At 33.3% G+C, this 19,775-nt stretch overlaps 1 protein-coding gene across 1 annotated transcript in view; it reads right to left on the bottom strand.

Moving 5' to 3' along the window:
• The window catches only part of LOC124360011 (transcription initiation factor IIA subunit 1-like), a 30,110-nt gene that overhangs the window by 8,003 nt on the left and 2,332 nt on the right, over positions 1 to 19,775 (bottom strand). Inside the window, exons 2-6 of the mRNA XM_046813238.1 lie at positions 7,545 to 7,761; positions 6,061 to 6,146; positions 4,776 to 4,839; positions 2,360 to 2,485; positions 713 to 846 (exon numbers count right to left, since the gene is read on the bottom strand). Of these exons, the coding sequence (XP_046669194.1) occupies positions 713 to 846; positions 2,360 to 2,485; positions 4,776 to 4,839; positions 6,061 to 6,146; positions 7,545 to 7,761 (627 nt within the window). The remainder of the gene's footprint in view (positions 1 to 712; positions 847 to 2,359; positions 2,486 to 4,775; positions 4,840 to 6,060; positions 6,147 to 7,544; positions 7,762 to 19,775) is intronic.

The following is a 19,775-nucleotide window of genomic DNA, read 5'->3' as shown; positions in this document are numbered from 1 at the left end:
TATGAATTCAACATACTCTATGCTTACACTAAAAATTTTAAATTTCATAGCCTTGTTATTACCTCATTAAACCATTGTCCTACTAGTTCATACAGCCTCTGAATTGCACAGTAAATCCAATTAATTCTGTTACTTTACTTGTGTTTTTAGGATTTTAATTAAATTTGGGGAGTTGTAATATATCAATCCTTAACTAAATTTTTATTAGAAAAATCATATAAATTGTGAAATGTTGTGTTATACATTTTGTAACATATTACAATCGCAAATCTCCAAAATCCTGTTATCATTTCAAACCTTCCATCATCTAATTATTAATGTAATTTATTTATTTTAAAGGAAACAAATTATTAACAATTTAATTTAATATTAACAAATTTCTAATTATGTAGCAATAGTGAGTGCATAACATATTCATCCAAAATTGATGTTTTGATATTATAAAAAGTATTTTTATTTTGGAAACCAAGTGACTGACTTTAAAATTTAGGATTAGCAATAACAATAAAATCCTTTGAATTCATAAAAAATTATAAGGTTGCCTTTACAGAGCTGATTTCTTACAAAGAATCATAAACAACTATTACAAAATGATTGGAATTAGTTTGACCCATAACAAGAGATTTATTTACACACGAAGTTAAACAAGATTGGTCCATTGTATAACAATTAGGAAACCCCAGTTTACACAACTGAGACAAATTACACTTACCTGGTGGTGAGTGAATGTTTGTCGGGTTTCCTGTTGTGTGAGTCCTGCTGCCTGTAACACCTGTTGTTGTGTCTGTTGTTGAGGTTGCTGTTGTTGCTGCTGTTGCTGCTGCTGTTGTTGCATCTGCAATGATCCTACACCGGCAACAAACAGTACGATTAGTAAACTAAAAATAATTTGACACAAGAGAAAAGGTTTAATACTTTCACTGCCACCCAAATAACAATTATCTGTTCTCGTGTGATACAAATTAATTTTTTTTAAAGCAATATGTTATAATTTTATGAACACTTATTGTAACAAGTGTCAGGAATTTCACATTCATAAAACATTCTTTGAGGTAATTTCTTTTTCATCTAAGTTCTATTATTGGTTTAACGAGGCATGTTTTTAAAGAAAGCACAGATTTGAAATCTTTTTCAACCAGATCACTTTTAGTAACAAAATTATTTTAATGTGAAACCCTGTATCTTGAACTATTTTTCAACATAATTTCCATGTATATTGAGACACTTTTTATATTGTGAAACCAACTTTTGAAAACCTTACTCTAAGAAATCTGCCGCCTGACTGGACGACCACTGCAGCATGGTTGTTTTGACATCGTCAGCGTCGTTGACCTTCCAGATGCTTCCTTAAGTTTGAGAATAAATTAAAGTCACAGGGCGCAATATCGGGTGGATGATAAACTTGTTCCAGCTATATGATCGGATCAGTTCTTGAGTTTGAATTGCTGCATGAGGCATTGTCATGAAGAAAAGCAATACCCGTACCCGGCTTGCAAACACCGCAAGCCTTTTGTTTTAGAATGCTCAGCAAAAATTTCTCAAGGTCTCACAATAAGATTAAGCTCTGCCATCTTTTAAAATCTCTCACCAATTTTCATACCATCCCATCACTCATAATGTTTTCTCCATACACTTCATAGATCTAACTATAAATGTCAGCTACTTTCATGCCTTTAGCATTAACAAAACATATCACACCACATATTTCACAGTCAGCAGAATTTTTGATCGGCAGAGGCATTTATACATTTGCATTATACATTTGTATGCATGCAAATCGGTAACTTTAAAAACACATCTTCGTATTTTTCGTGGATTACAATTTGTGTATCATCATGTCACAGATCACAAAGCATAAACTTTGGTTGTTTTCTGGGTTTTTGTAGCAAATTGAATAGACAATGAGAAAATTATATATTCCGTGTTATACCATATACATTTGGTGATATAATTCAATCTCTGGCTAAAAACAACTTAATATGGTTTCCACTAAATTTAGTCTTTTTTAAATTGTGTTCATAATCACTCATTTTCAGTTTTTTGTAGGGAAGCCAAACTTTAACCTCCCATGTAGAAATGAAAAAACTCTGTGATACATCTAAAAAATTTATCGAATGGAATTATACTAACCATAACCTCAATAAACAAATGGGTTTCCATCAAATGTGTGGTTTAATCAATGAAGCTGCTCACAGATTATTACCAAACAACACAAACATAGTGTTACCACTAGTCCATAGCAATGAATGAGTTAATAAAAGTAAAAAAAAATTGTTTGAAAATAAAAGCAATTTTAAATTATTATTTTGTGGAAAACAATTTACTAAATATCATGAAAACAACACAACTGTAAGGTTACCTGACATGGCCTGCCCCTGCAAGTTGGCAGTGACATGGGCTTGTAGCACTGCCTCGGCCACGTGGGAAGGGAGAGCCATGGTAGCAGAAATCACTGGTCCGGTCAGTACAGAGTGAAGTTGGTTACCTGTAATACCACCACACTCTAGCTTCAACTGACTTAGGATAATATCTTATTAAAAATATGTACTTCACAATGATAAGTAAAACATAAAAATAAAGTTCCCCCACATCCTGCAAACTATCCACTACAAGCCCACCATCGTACACTGTATGAAAGAAAACCGTCATATGCTGGCAAGAAGCTGTACAACATACTACAACAAGAACTAAAAGCTCTTAAAGGAATGAAGCTGAAGGCATCGCTGAATGACTGGCTGACATCAAGACCCTTCTACACCCTAGATGAATATGTGCACTGGAAAGACATTTAAGAGTGACATTATTTTTGTATACAATTTGAATTGTATCCACTGTAAACTGAAGCTATACATTTCTCTAAGAAACTTTGTAATAAAGAGTTTCCGATTTCTGAAGTTCAACATTCACAATGTTTACTGTAGCAATTGTTCTTGAACACGCTTCCAGTATACAGAACAAGACCACCAGCAACATCCTAGCCTGTACTATACATGCAAAGGTAAACAATACAAAATACTTATTTCTATTTCTCCTTTTCATATGTTTTTTATTGGAAATCATAGTAGTTTTTACTTGATACATATCTCCTGACCTACCAAATTTCTTCACTGTTTCTTTTTTGTAAATGAACACCATCAAACTGAGGTTACGATTGTTCATTCTGGCGACATTTAGACCGTATAAAGCAGATGAATCAATCCATAGATGGAATCCAAAGATTATTCATAGATGGCCTTTAGATGAATAAAAATTACTGTGCATATAGTTTGTGTTTTTATATATTACTAATTTATAATACATGACATTTTATAAACAACCATTGAAATAGGCTTTTGGGATATTCTGACCCAATGACAATATAAATAAGCAAAATTGTAATGTTTAAGTGAAACGATTGTAACTTTATAACAATTACTAGGTACATACATAATAGATGTATATAATTACGAGTAGTAAGTTTTATTATTGAAGAACTCTGTTATATCCCTATCATGTCCTATGTCACCTAACTGGACAAACTTTTTTTCATGTAAGGTTAAGTTGTAACATTTGATTTATTTTTACAGATTTATTCAATTTTGAATAAAAATACATAATGTTGATATGTTTTTCATAAGATTTTCAAATAATATCAGTGAAAAGTACTGTAAAGGTATACTTTGTTTTAAATAAATAAAACAGCTGTTTACAGCTTAAATTTCCTAAGAACAAATTTTGTATACAGGAAATAACTAAATTTTCTGTAACAACGCATAACAATAAAACATCATTTTCAGAGAAACACAAACCACTGACTCTATGTAAACAAACAGCTAACTGAACTGCCAATTGGAAACATTGAAATCCATAACTAGAGAATGTCTATCAACGGCATACCAATGCGTCAAAAACATATAAATGTCGAACTTAACACTGAACAAAACATTGTTTGTTCCATTATCCAATAGCACCATTACTTTTGTAGAAAATTGTATTGTATAAACTGGCTATTTCACAGTGATATTTGACCGTATGATTAATTGTTAACCTCATTAGCCACTCAATATTTTTGCGCCCAACCTTCTTGTATAAATCCAATGAAATATACCAAAAATGCAGGGGGTTTAGTAAAACTCTCGTAAAACTTTTAATTTAATTGCTATTTGGTTGACTAAGCCATTGTTTTTAGCTAATAAAATAGGCTATAATATATTATAATTTATAAGCACAAAAGTATATAAGGTTTATTTTTAAATTTTGAGAATAATTTTTAAAAATTTTATTAATTTTTTTTATTTTGAAAGCAAGTAATTTTTTTTAGTACAAAACACAGTTATAATCTATGATTTTTGTTTAATTTTATAGGAAATTTAATTCTTTAAGTGGATAATTTTATTTCATTGATTTATCTGAATTTTTCAAATTTTAAATAGATTTTTGTAAGATGCAAAATTTGTGTTCTTACACAAATCCTAGCAAACACCAAAAAAGCGCAGGGGTATAGTATTATACCTTGATTCACACCCCTTTTCTGGGGTTAATACATATTTATATGTATATTACATGTTCCTTAGTTTAATTTCAAAATATAAGCTTTACTATTTGAGCCCATACTAATGTTTAAACAAGTATTTAATAACGTATGTCGTCATCACGGTACCGTCTCGTGATCAGCGGTTTTTGTACCGTGTCGGCCATCACGAAACGGTACCGTGATAAGTGGTCAATGGGTAAGCACGGCCTACATTAAATTGAAGACCAACTATCCAATTATGATCATATATATGATGACTCACCATGAAGGGCACTGGCTGGCACTTGTATGGTGAGAACTCTTGGTTGTGTGTTGTTGGAACCAACCTGGAAGATATTTAAACAAACTTAATTAGGTAACATAAGTTATTTTTTTTTAAGTAGCAAACTTCTGGAAAATGCTGATTTATTCATAAAAAATGTGAAATGAGCTTCCTTTTCAAAAACATTCCTTGGAAAATGTCGCATTCAGCAAACATTCTGCCAGTATTGCAATCCGTCATACTCCCAACTATCTGTCCCTTTTGGAAGCAGGATTTGTCACTTTAAGATACAACTGCAAACAATCGGAACCTCTGTGTATATTTCAGTACCACATTAAACAAGGAGACAAGGAGTGTTAAAATGTTATTTAACACTTTCTACAACCACTGAACCTTTCTACAACACGATGAAGGATTCTAGTCTAGGAGTTTACAATAAACTCTCTCTTTGATTGAACGTCATTTAATTTGATGAGGTGTGTCCAAGGAAACACGAAATTAAAAGACTTGCAAGCAGCTGCAACTCTGCGCCGACAGTCCACGACTACACACTTATCTCGGCTGCAACTGAGTGGCAGTGGGATCCAAGAGGTTAAATTAATGAATGTTAAATTATGAACACAATATTACGCTTGGCTGAGAAAAGTAATTTGGATTCATTCACAATTGATTCCCATTGCCTTGTAAGTGACTTGCTGACTTCAGTAGATTTCTCTCTCTATGCCACCTCCACCATTAAACATCATGATAAATCGTTATCACATATCACCAACTTGGAATGGTCTTTAATATGCTTATCATGATCGAAATTGAGCTTGATATTAGTTTACTACCAACTTAAAGTCATTAGAAAAATACTTTACTTTTCAATAATGTGTGATATAAATTAAATTGATTGTTATACATAAAGAAACATTTTTACATATTGGAAGAAAAAAGTTTAAAACAATTGTGTGGAAGAGTCAACTTTTAATATGAACATGCTACATTACATTAAAACTCTTTTCATATTGAATTACCATGTGGACTTGATAAACTTGAAATAATTATTTTATTCACATAAAACTATTTACAAATTAAATCACAACCAAATTTGTGAAAATAAACCTGACACTTAACAAGTTTTGTGGTTACAGAAATAATAATAATTATGAAATAAACATATTATATTTTAACTATTTTGAACTTGTTTACATACATATATATGACATAAAAACATAACAAACAAACCAAAATCAATTCTTTAGTCATTACAAGGAGAAAATTCAACAAACAGCATTAATACCTGTGCTGGAAGAGTGATTTGAATTGGTACTGGTTTATTGTAGTCTGTCACTGGAATTTGGGGATGAGGCTGGGGTGCTGGATTAACTGAAACATTTTCCACAACATAAACTAATACTGTACTAAACAAAATTGGCATTGGCTTACTGTAGTCTGTTACTAGAATTTGGAGATGAGACTAGAGAACTTGATTTACTTAAACATTTTAAAGAACATTTAAAGAACATAAATGTACTATAAAAAATAATCGTACAGGCTTTTCAAAGCTTGTATGGTTGGCTTTCAATTTTTTGTGAGAATGTTCATGTTGCTGTATTCATCCATCCAGGTTCAGATGTAAACAATCTTGCCTAAAAGACAAGTGCATATTTGCATACTCTAGTTGGTGGAAACTGGGTAATTGCATTGCATCTGGTTATAAAGTGTTCAGCTTCATAACTTGAGGAAACTAAGATCAACACAGAAGACTAGCTGTGGCTGCCACGATTGCCAGGCTGTTCCCCAACACCCTCTTGTCAGTCGATCCTGTTATGGATAAAGATGATAACAATTTAAAGGTACCCTCACAGAGGATTCCGATCCTTTCACCAACTGCTTCTACTCCAAATGCACCCATATATGATCCCTATGACGTTCCCTCTACTCTTCTCAAATTCAAATGTCTGAACTATCCAAGAACTTTCACAATAAAGATCACCCTTGGTATTCATCATACAAGAACATACTATCCAAATAGAGTGAATTAAGAAATTTGTCTAATCTATCTGAACAGTACTAAGAAGTTGGTGATGTATCTAAATGCTACTTTTAGGAGCAATGCTTTTAGTAGTGATATATTAATAAAATTAGTAGTTTCACTCCATTCTTATGTGGCTCAGAAATATAACTTACATTTTACAAATCATGATTTTGATGTGTTACACTATTTGTAGCATGTAGCCGCGGCCTAAATCACGTTTTTGTAGTACTTTATATAAATCATTCTAAAAACGTTACTATTACAGATAGTACAATATTTTTTTATTTTTTTTTTCTCTCTTTAACTATACTATAGTATAAACGCATTCAATTTAAGTTTCATTATTTTTTTATATTCAAAATTTAGTAAAACCTAAAATAAAAAAAAAGTTTTATGATGATATATTTATTTTGAAATCCAAATTCAATATAAACAATAAATATAATAATTAAGACCTGTGACAATTTTTAAGAAAATTAAATAGTAAATAACACAGCAAAAAATTATTTTCCAAAAAATGAAAAATTTGATTTATAACATATTCTTACCTGTCATTATTAGTCAGTATGGACAGCTCAAATGTTTTTTCTTGAAGATGTTTAGACATATTCTTGTATGTGTACACTCTTTTTCATTGTAATATGTATCTTACCAGAATATAAAAAAAAAAAAAAAAACTAAAAACCAGAATTATTACTGCTATACTTTGCTCTCATTGTAAACTTACAACCGATTGGGTTACTTACCAGGTTTGCCGGGAACATTAGCCACAGCCTTCTGGGAGTTGATAAGAGGAGGCTGTGGCTCAGGAGGGTCGGGTTGCTCCAGAGCCTTACTGGATAATAATTTACTTTCCCATATCTGTTTCAGTTCCTGCAAGACTTGCTCATCAACACCCTCGTCCAGAAAAGCTTCCCGCACACCACTTACTACATCTTCTATCACACTTGTGTACAACTTCGTCTGAAACATATCAACACACATATTTGTGTATAGCTTATTATTGTAACATTTGTAAAAAAAGGTTTGCTTTATTTTGTTGTCTGAAAGTAATGTCTGTCTTAATCAATTGCTGAATTGCACATATTTTGGCATATGACATGCATTTTCAACACTACTTATAACATTCACTGTGGTGGACGCACGTTCCTACTATTCCAGCCTACCTAACTTTGATTCATGACGTGTGTCGCAGTGAAGGTATTATGGAACTTAAAAGTTATCTTTTTGCATGTAACACATGCCAATAGTTTAAAAGTCACATAAAATAGGACCAAAATCAGGGATTCAAAATTCTTGGAATCTGGTTGAAGAACCTAGGAATTAGTGGCAATTTTTCTGCTCTGCTACCCAGGTATTATATCTGAGGAGGTTCAACATTTTGAGTCTTGCCAGTGGAAACAGTTGGAGCAACAGTAAACTCAATCATTCCAACCACGATAACTCAATATTCTCGTCAAGCTGAATAACATGCTGTTTCCTTCAGAAAACCTTAATAGCACAATAGCTTAAAAGTAATTTCACAGAACAACCTCAATAACTCCAAAAATCACTGGAGTAAAGAAATTAGTTGCAATATGTTCATGTATTTTGTATTTTTGAGAAAAACAAAGTTCGGACCGTCTACATGCAAATATATAATTACGAACTTATTAGTAGCTCAATAAAACATTTCTCAGCACATAAAACCAATGTATTGTCATTTTTTAGTGTATATTATCTACTTTCATGTGATACATGTGTCTTGCTGGAGCCGTTTTGTATTTTTTAAGAAAAAGAAAAGTTCTAACAGTCTACATGCAAATCTATAATTCTTTGTTATGATTTTCAAATATGTTGCCGGAAATATCCAACTATGATGTAATGACTTTTAACCCTCCGAGTGTTTTGCGTCAGATTTCTGACGGTTACGCAACACCGTAGTTTCACCCAGCAGGGATCACTTCTGGCTGGTTTATACCTACCAGTTGAACCCACCACTGGGCACAGCAAAAACCGATGTGCCACTTCAATCTGGGCAACCTTATGGATGTCCAGTAGCGGCACATCACTAACCGCAAATGTTGAGATTCTGGGATTCATGGGCAATTCGATAGGTCTAGCCTACTGTGGAGGATGGCTGTTGGAGTTGGTGGGGTTTGTTCCCATACCTCAGAGGCTCTTGTTAACCTCAACAAGGGTGTGCCACCCCCTGCCTACTTTGACTGGAGAGGCTGGTTCACAGCTGGCCTCCCTTCTTCCGGGATGACTTTGAGATGTAGTGCCCTAATTCTTCCTCATGGATCTCGATAGGAGGCGGCCCCTACTCCCTAACCTTACCCATCCTGAATATCCTATCACTCCGGAAGCAGCACAAAGCAAAGTCCTTACAGGACTAACTTTATAAGCTTCTTGTCCTAAGAGAACAAAAAAAAACAAAAAAAAAAAAAAAAGAAAAACACCGTAGTTTTCTACCGATATTACCGATTGTCAATAGCGATATCGAGATTATTCGAGTACTATGTGATTCTAGAACATCTAGGCTTCACGGTTATTGTATAATGCCTTGTGTTTTGCCGAAAAAAAATAAAAAATGTAGTTTATTTACTCTTTAGTTTGTAGAACATCAGTTGCGCCAGTTCATTTTGACATTAGAACCTTTGTTGGTGTCTGTGGTGTTTACTATTGTTTTAAAATGAGTCGTTATTTGGATAGAAGTGATGACATAAGAAATTTAGTCTATGATGACAACCTAAGTGAATTGGATGAACAATCTGATGACGACGTACAAGTGGAGTTGTTGGATTACGATTCTCTAACAGACTTCTCATCAGGTAGTGGGGACGAATACCAACCAAATTCAGATGACTTGGAAACTTCTGACAGAAATGATACTGACTTAGATCAACCAAGTACTAGCACAGGTAGGCTACCTAACCGCAATGTACGTAACTCCAATTCATCTAGGCCTAAGAGAAAGAAAGAGCCCCGTAATTTATTGTGGATCAGAACGTATTCTGGCGAACCAGAAAAGTGTATAGAGACAGACTTTACCAGGAGGAACACTGGAGTGAGAGATGTTCCAGTTAGAAATAGTAAACCAATAGATTATCTATTTTTTACTAATTTCATTTGGCATTTATTGACTGATCGGACAAATTTATATGCCCAGAAAAAATTGAGAAAGTCCAAGGTAACCTTTCTTTACACTCTAGACTAAGGAAATGGAAAGCCTGCACTGTACCTGAGATGAAAAATTTTTTTGGTTTACTTATAAATATGGGCATCCATAACTTGAACTAGTAAAGTCATACTGGGACACTAGAGCATCACAAATTATACCATTTTTTAGTCGTACGATGTCATCTAATCGGTTTTTGAATTTGATGTCCAATTTCCAATTGACAAATGCTGCACAGATTCCTAAAGGGGAGCCAGGTTACGATCCTGGCTCCAAAAATGTGTAAATGTATATATATTTTTGTTCAGTAATAAATTGTGTACAAAATGGCTATTTTGATTTTTGTATAAAGTAAACAGGAAAAAATTTAAAAATCCTTATTTTGAAACGTTTCAAAATTATTTTTGAAGTTTTGAGTTTCTACCCCACAGGAAAAAATTCAAAATTAAAGTAAGTGTTTAAAATCTTATATTTTATTATAGCCTAGTTATTCTAGTTTACAAATATGTATATATGTATGGACTTATTTTTAGCTATTGATGTTTTAACAATATTTTTGTAAAACACTGCAAAAGTCACAAAAATAGCAAAACACTCCTGGGGTATGTAATGCAACACTCGGAAGGTTAACCCAAGAACTGGCAACTAAATTACCTCTATTGGCTGGCCACTCTTCAAGGTTCTACAAATTTATTTTATTAAAAATATAAGAAATACTAAAAGTGAATTGATTATGCATTGTAACATAAAATTTCTTTTCATTAAAATCTATATTTTTTACTATGCATACTTTTTATAAGTAAAATTATATTTGTTTTTTGCTTTTAATTGGAAACTTTTTTATATATATTTTTGTCTTAGGGGGTGGGACCATACCTACAGAAGGGGTATTTTTTAAATCAAATTCCATAATATGAACAATTATTTATATATTTCTCTATATTCAGAAAAAATATAGTTTGATGAACTTATTTAATAAATTTGTATTTTTATTTTGATAAAACTTGCAACAGAGCATTGTTTATGAAAATTTATATTACCCTGGTAACATTCTACATTACAACAATAATAGTTATTCCTTACATGAAACTATTATATCACATCAAGAGTTAGCAATAACATTTCATTTTTCAATAACAAGTACTAATTTTTTTAAAGTTTTGTTGTTTTAAATTATTGTATATTGGTGAATTATATAACAGGTTGTTTCAACCAGTGTGGTACAGTTAACATTTTGAGTAAATAGTTATCATTTTATCTAGACGTTTTAAGTGAAAAATATTAATTTAACTACCACAGTACTTTCATGTCCTCTGCTAAACACATGGTTTTTTGTTAGTGAATTAATTGGCTTAAAACCTTCAAATTAAACTGTAAAATAGAGCTGGTTCATTATAAAATGTTAAATAAATATGTTCTATAATACTAAACTGCACAATTTACTTAAGTTTGATGATTTTAATTTTTATTAGAAAACAAGAAAAGTAGTTGATTTATCTTGACTAATTTGGTGGCTTCCTGTCTCAAACTGCACCAATTATTATTTGAACCAATACACCTGTTCAGTTGTGCTGGTCAAGGTCAACTACTGGTTATCAGCTGTTTTGTTTTCTGCTACAGACTTCTGTCAAGTGGATTGTCCATAATTATATATTGTTTAAACAAACTTGAACATTATTCAAACAAAAATATCCAGTTTAATACTGAAATATTTTCATACAATCAAGAAGATGGGAAAATGAATAGATAATATATGTGACATATTATATTATCAGTTGCACTACAGTAGTACTTTCATTGAAGATGGCTTCTGGTACTAAAACTCCAATATGTGGAGCTTGTCCAAAAAAAGTTACAAGTACAGTTCGAGGACTTTAGCTGTGCGCCTGGAGTGTGTGGTGATGGGCGGGAGGGGTGGCGGGGTAGCATTATGCGCTGCGTCCCGAAAACATTTCTTTTGACTCATGGTTAAAACCCTCCTTTCAGGAATCGTATTGGCCCAAATAACTCATCGCACTCGCCACAATCAGTCTGTTTTTGTGACAGTGCTGAGTGTAGCTTGTGCTTTCGCTTTTAACCGATAATGTCTGTTTGAGTTAAAGTCAAAAGCCTATTCATAGTCAGGCTCGCAAAATTGTGAGTAATGTTTTATACATTTATGAAGGAAGAGGCAGACCATCAAACTGTTAAAATTCCGTTGTCAAAGGCTCGCCAAAGAACTGCTGCAGCAACTGGAATGTCAGAGCGAGTTGTGACTAAAATAAACAGTTAACTTAACAAGTTGAAGGTTAGTAATATGTGTGAGGCAAGTTTTACTACACCAAACAAAAACCGTTCAACGACGTAGAATAGTTAACAATTTCAATATTGAAGAACATCAAATACAGACTGCAAAACTTTTGAGGGAGGCGCTAAGGGACAAAATATATTTCTAGGGTTGTGAGAAAAGTTTTAGGTGGGTATTAAAGGACCTGGAATTTACTTAGAGAAGGACGGCAAACAATAGAAATTATTAATTGAAAAGCCAGAAATCCGAGAGAAGAGGATAACATACTTGGGAGCGTTGAAAAATTACAGGGAGCAAGGACGCCCCATAATTTATTTAGACGAATCCTATATACTATCGTCTCACGTATCTAACCAAACTTGGTCAAATGGCTCAAATGAAGGGTTACACGTGCCGATTTCCAAGGGCGAGAGACTAATAATTATCCATGCGGATGGAGAGAAAGTGTTTCTTGCCCAATGCTTTTACATGTTGGAAAGCAAGCAACCATAGTGGAGACTACCACTACAATGTGAATGGGGACATTTTTATGAAGTGGATAAAGGAAAAAGTGTTACCGAATTTAGAACCAAATTCAGTACTGGTAGTCGATAACGCGCCCTACCATAACATATAAATTGATGAAGCTCCTACTTCAAAAAGTAGGAAGCAAGGTATGAAGGTGTGGCTTTCTTTCAAAAAACGGAATACCATTCTGCGACGATATCCTTTTATCCTGAACTCTACAATCTTGTGCAGCTAATTTAACCAAGGCATGTCCGGTACGCCTTGGACGAAACTGTTCAACTACAGAGTCATGACATCTTACGACTTCCGCCCTACCACCCAGACCTCAATCCCATTGAGTTAATTTGGGCCGAAGTCAACATCATGTGGTTATGAGAAATTCATTTTTCACTATGTATCAAGCTAAAGCTCTATGCGAAGACAAGATATCAAGTATGGGCGCAGAAGAGTTGTCAGTAAAGTGCAAGCACATAGAGAAAATCAACAGGGACTATGCAGCCGCAGAACCCCAGATTGACAATATTATAGAATCCCTTATTATATCAGTTGGTTCGGATACAGACAGCAGTGACAGTGACCCAGAAGAGGAGGACAACTTGAGTTTAATTGAAGAACTCCAATGAAAAAACAATCATTGTAAGTAACATTTGTTATTAGAAAATTATATACTATAGCATTTAAATTAATTAAATATTATTGAAGTGATTGTACATTAAATAATAATAAGAGATACCAAATAATAACAATAATAGGACTTATCCTTATTTTTCAGTTGTTATATTGTTGTTTTAACGTGTTTTTTGAAAATAACTTATGTGTGAATAACAATCGGCAAATCAAAATCGTGAATTTAAAGTCGTTAAGAGATTCTTGCGCCTTCATCTCAGCGGCTAGCACGTAAACGCAACCCGCCACACAGATAGCATTCGTTTTTTGAAAGGGTAGTATAGGGCTGCACGAGCACAGCTAAATTCCTCCAACTGTACTTCAGGGGGACTTAGGTGTGAAGGATACTGTATGAAGTGGTTTCACTTTATATGTGCCGGGAAAAGTAAGAAAGATTTCTCGTTTTCAAAAGATGAAAAATCCAATTTTGTTTGTGACAACTGTAAACGGTTGGAGCAACGTGAGAGGACTGTGAGTGACTTGTCTAATTTATCTGAGAAAGTTGAGTGTAATCGCTCATGTGACTTTATTGTACATATTAGAATTTTGACTGATCAAAATTTTTATCTTACAAAAAATATGCGAGAACTTCAAGAACAGATTAGGTCAGTTCAATCTGATAATGTGAAGTTATCATCCGTTCTTCAAGACCACACAGAGGCAATTGGTGACATTTTGACTAGGCCAAGTGACAGCGAGCGAGTGTCTTACTCTGGTATACTGAAATCTACCTCTAAAATACTAACTCTTCCTATCCTATGATAGGTAGTAATAGTGAGAACAGACGTGTTATGTCTACATCTGGAAAATCTGACAGTTTAGACCAGCGTGAAATTGGTCGGATTAGAGGGTTATCAACGGACTTAAGTTCTGCAGTATTACCACCTAGGCCTAAATCAACATTAACGGAGTTGGAGGAAAGTGACAGCAATGATGGTTTTGTTGAGGTTAAATATAAAAAGCACAATATGTGTCAGCACAAGAGTGGTGCTAACAAACATAAGTTTTTTACTGGTCGTGCAACTGTGACTGATGCCAAACTAAAAGTAGTAGAAAGGTACAGACATGTTTTTGTTTCAAAATTTACTGAAAATGTGGAATGTGGAGATATCAAAGAGTATCTAAGTGGCAGTGCTAAAGCTGATTATGAGGTAACCAAGCTAAAAAACACGTCCAGGATATAGTTCCTTTAAGGTTGGTGTTCCCTTATCACTGTAGACTAAGGTGTTTGATGCAGATTTTTGGCCTGAAGGTATTTTACATAAGTCGCTTTAGATATTCAAACAAAGGCAACTCTGATGCTTCAAAACATTTTTTTTTTTTTTGGAGATGAAGACCGTGTTGGTACCAAATACGTAGGCCTACACAAGAATAATTTTTCACTGATGTTGTGGAATGTACAAGGTTTGATAAATAAAACTGATATTCTTAAACTAGTTGCTGATAATAACAATCTTGATGTTATGTGTATATGTGAACACTGGATCTCTGATAACGATATCAGCAATCCTGTTATGCCTGGCTACCGTACTGTCAGCTATTTTTGTAGGAAAACCAAACAGCGAGGAGGAACTTTAATCTTCATAAAGGAACACATAAACTCTGTGATCTACGACAGACTTCCATCAGTGGTTGAAGAGCTTCAATTCGAGGCGGCAGCAGTTCTCCTTTGTGATTTCAAAACTGTGGTTGTGTCATTCTACCGTCTACCACAAGGTAACATCTATGCTTTCCTAGATAAGCTACATGATGTTTATTCCAGTCTCTATGGTGGGAACTACAATCTTATTCTGGCTGGGGACTTCAACATAGATTTTATGTCTCTCACTAGTGAAACTCTACAACTTCAAAACTTGATAAACAGCTTTAATCTAACTCCAGCAGTAGTTGAGATTACAAGACCTAACGCCACTTCTGATGGGGACGGTACATGTATCGACATTATAACCTCATTGCATCCAGACAGATGGACAGCGACTGTAGTACATATTGGTGTATCCGATCACAATGCAATAGTTTTTAAGGCATGTATCGATAACGATACCTTTCAAGCCTGTCAGTCATTCTAGAATACTAAACTGTGAAAACAAAAATATATTTTTGTTTTACTTAAAGAAAATAAGTTGGCTTGACGTATATAGTAATAGTAGTGATGTAAATCATAAGTTTCAATTGTTCTTTGATTCTCTCATGTGGGCTGTAAATAGTTCCTTCCCATTTAGGACTAAGTTTGGTGGTAGCACAACTGGGAGAAAAAGCAAAAGTAGCAATTGGCATCATGAGGGTATTGTTTCTATTAAAAGGGATCTAGATAGGCTGCGTTTTTTGTTAAAGAATAGTATAGATCTTGATGGCAACATTTACAATAGTTATAAGTCAGTTAGAAAGCTCTATCAAGATGAAATTCAAAAAGCAAAATTTTCTGCAAATTGTGATATAGTAAATACTTCTTTGAATAAAACCAAGGCTGCTTGGTCAATTATCAATTGCTGTATGAAGAGTAACAGTACACCTCTGTCCACGCCAGTTTCTTTGACAGGAGATAAATTTAATAAATATTTTGTGGATTGTGTAAATGACATTAGAACCCAGGTGCCTTGTAGTATAGAAGACCATAGCTTTTATGTAAAATTTACATAGTGTTTATTGTGATGGTAATAGATTTGTAGTTTTAATATTAATGTTTTTACTGTAGAAGAAGTTTTTAAAGCCATAAATGGAATAAGAGAAAGCGCATGCCTGCATGTCTATGGGCTAAATGCTGCCATTCTAAAAATTGCTTCTGTTTTTATTTGTGAAGTCCTCACTTACTTATTCAATTAATGTATCACTCAGGGTGTTTTTCCTGACTTATTGAAGGTTAGTAAGGTAATACCCATACACAAAAGAGGAGTAAAGGAGTTATGTGACAATTATAGGCCTATATCTATTGTGCCCAGTGTCAAAAGTCTTGGAGCGACTTTTACATGGTCAGCTTGTGCACTTTTTGGAAAACAATAACTTATTGTCAAAAAGTCAGTTAAGCTTTAGACCTAAGAAGAGCACTGTTGGAGCTGTTCAACAAGTAATAATCAACTCCTATGAAGGTATTGAGAACCATAATAGTGTAGTTCTGAGATCCTATGATATGTCCAGGGCCTTTGACACTGTGGACCACAACATCTTAGTGAATAAGTTACCTTATTACTTTTTCAGTGATTCTGTTGTAAGCCTGTTAAAATCATATTTAGAGAATAGACGTCAAACCGTGTTCCTAAATGGCAACTTTTCTAGCACACTGTATGTACGCCATGGAGTTCCACAAGGTTCCATTTTGGGGCCAATGCTTTTTGTCCTGTATATCAACGACCTTCCATATAATTTGCAAAGTAACAGTATAAAGACCTTTTTGTTTGCAGATGACTTAGGAATGTGTATACAAGATAAGTTGGTAGATAATACCAATGCCATTTTAACAGACAGTTCTGAGACCATTCTCGATTGGTGCAGTACCAACAAACTTAATCTAAACTCTCAAAAAACACGAGATCTCACTTTAAGTCTTTGAAATAAAGGGGGCTGTGATCTTCCTCTCAAGTTTCTTGGCATATATTTGCAGAGTGATTTAAAATGGCAACATCATATCGATTATGTGGCAACAAAGATTTCAAAAGGCATATTCTTGATAAGATCTTTAAGAAATAAAGTAACTCGGGACACCTTGCTTAGTGTGTATTATGCCTTTGTACATAGTCAGCTAAACTATGGGATCACCCTTTGGGGAAACTCTGGATATTGTGATAAGTTGTTTGTTTTGAAAAAAAATCATTAGGCTTATTTGCAGTTTGCCGGATTTGACTCACTGTAGACCATATTTTATAAAATTCTTTCCCTCCCATCAATGTATGTTTTTTCTACACTAATGTACATTAAAGAAAACCTCTACGCTTTTCAACATATAACTGATATTCATGGCTATGAAACAAGGAATAGGCTTAATATTGTTACAAAAAGATATAATTACTCTAGCACTCAAAACAGCTTTATATATCAGGGCAGTAAGTTATACAATGCATTACCTAGTGACGTCAAAGGCATGTCCCTAAACAGGTTTAAAATCACTATTAAGTTATGCTTAACTGAAAGATGCTTATATAGTGTAAGTGAGTACTTTGATGTATAGGGTAACTTTTAACCTGGTTTCAGTCCTTTGGCATCACTGTATTTTATAAACTTTTAGTTAATTTTACACCTAGACCGTTAAATTGTAATTTTAAATTAGGCCTATTTCTATTTTAAAAAATATTCACCGTTTTGACAATGTCTTACAAAATGACCAAAGACTTTATTCTTGAATATAGTAAATAATAACATGTACTTAAAGGGTTGATGCGTTTTTAAAATGTATTTGTATTTAATAATTATACGTTAGTGTGGATTGTTGTTATCCTTTAACTGATAACGTTTTTATACACTTTGTGTTCTGACAATATGATTGATTGATTGATTTAATTTATATTTAGTTATGTAATATTGCCAACCAGTAGATTATTTTATTTAATTGACAGATTACATTTTTTTAAGTTTAAAGGTTAGGTTTGAATGACTGTCGTCCACAATTTTCTTCTCTTGCTTCGGTAAGTAGTGGGGATTGGTTATGAAGTATGGTAGGGGGAGTGAGGAGAAACTCCTTGGTGGAATCCATTGGCAGTTTTACACAATACATTTATGATGTTAAAATAACAAGGTTTAATCACTTAGACTTGAACTCTGCTCAATACACTACTGTAAATGTTTTAATTAAATTAAAATTTACATTAAATTGCCTCCCCAGTAACTTGTAAATGTTCAGGTACTGAAAATAATAGTAGTTGAAAATAATTTAAAACTACATTGTTAATTGTAAACAGAATAAAAAAATTTTTGGCAAAGTCTACGATCCAAACCGTAACAACTGGCAAAGGAGACAGTCAAATCAGACCTGTGTGATGGCAAGTCTACACATAAGTTATTGCAGAGGTAAAGAGTAATTTTTTTTATTTCCTTTAATTAACTAATCAGTTTAACAACCACTGACACAGGAGCACTAACATGGTCTGAACTGCAATTAGATACCATCTCAGATTTTTTTTGTGCCAGCAGTGAGAGATGGTGTCACTGTAGCTCACTCTGATGGTCAGGGACATTAGTAATCAGTACTTTCTCATGCAAAATCATTCACCATGATTGTATCACAAGAAAATACCAACCACAAAGTCCCCTGGCCATCACTGTAGGATTTGGTGACTCTGAATTGGCAGAAAAAAATACTGGACATAACTTAGTATCTAAAATCCAGCTCAGATCATTTGAGAGTATCAGCCACACTTCAGAACGAGATAAGTAGGATGCGGCTCATATAAATTGAATTTTCCTATCACTCTGCAAGGCCAACGATGGTTTTCCAACTCTTCATGTTCATATTTCCTTTTGTACTTTCTAAGGACTGCCTGATTATCATACTAAAATATGAAATGAAATTGACCCAGTAATTGCTCAGAATTACCCAGGTAATTTCTTACTGTTGGGTTACAAAAACACCATTTAGTTTACTAGAATGTAATATGCCAGTGATCCAAATTAAATTTACTATTGAAAAAAATTAAATGTTTAGTATAAAAATTATAAAAATGTAAGCCTTTTTAAATTATAGTGTAAACTATCTAGCTATCATTTCTATTCCCAATAATCTAAAATACACTGTCAATCTAGTTTCAGTTGGTCAAAATACTAAAGAAATAAAATAGTAAAAAGGTTATGAATTCTATTTACAAATACAGTTGTTAATCTTCTCTGTGCTGAGTGATCTTGACTAGTGTTACAAGTCTACTTCAGACTAGAACATCTGCCGGTCAACATGTTAAACTACGCGGCAGTATCAGTACAATAAGCAATCGATATTTATGATTATCAAATCATTGAAATTCATGAGTATTGAGTCCTTGATATTCATGATTATCTAACACTACTGAAACCAAAACCTCAAGCTAAATTAAATTATAGGTAATTAAAATTACAGTATAGTACGACCTTTCTATTTAATAAAAAGTAACAATTTAATGTTGGATAAAAACTATTTAGGCTATGTATATTTTTAAAATCTAACAAACAAAACAGTTAACATTTAGTTACTTTTTACTATTTTAAAGGATAAACGTGTCTGACATCGTGATGCAAATAATGCATGAAAATGACCATTGGACTTGCAGACATTATTAAAATATCACACACATTTTTTAAAATTATTTTGGAACAATAATGTTAAATCGAACTACGTTATACAGTTGATTGTATTGCAGTGAGGCTATATTCTTACATATAAAAGAAACATGGATATTT

The sequence above is a fragment of the Homalodisca vitripennis genome, chromosome 4 (assembly GCF_021130785.1).
Source record: "Homalodisca vitripennis isolate AUS2020 chromosome 4, UT_GWSS_2.1, whole genome shotgun sequence".
Lineage (NCBI taxonomy): Eukaryota > Metazoa > Arthropoda > Insecta > Hemiptera > Cicadellidae > Homalodisca > Homalodisca vitripennis.
This window is presented reverse-complemented; position numbering and strand designations above follow the sequence as displayed.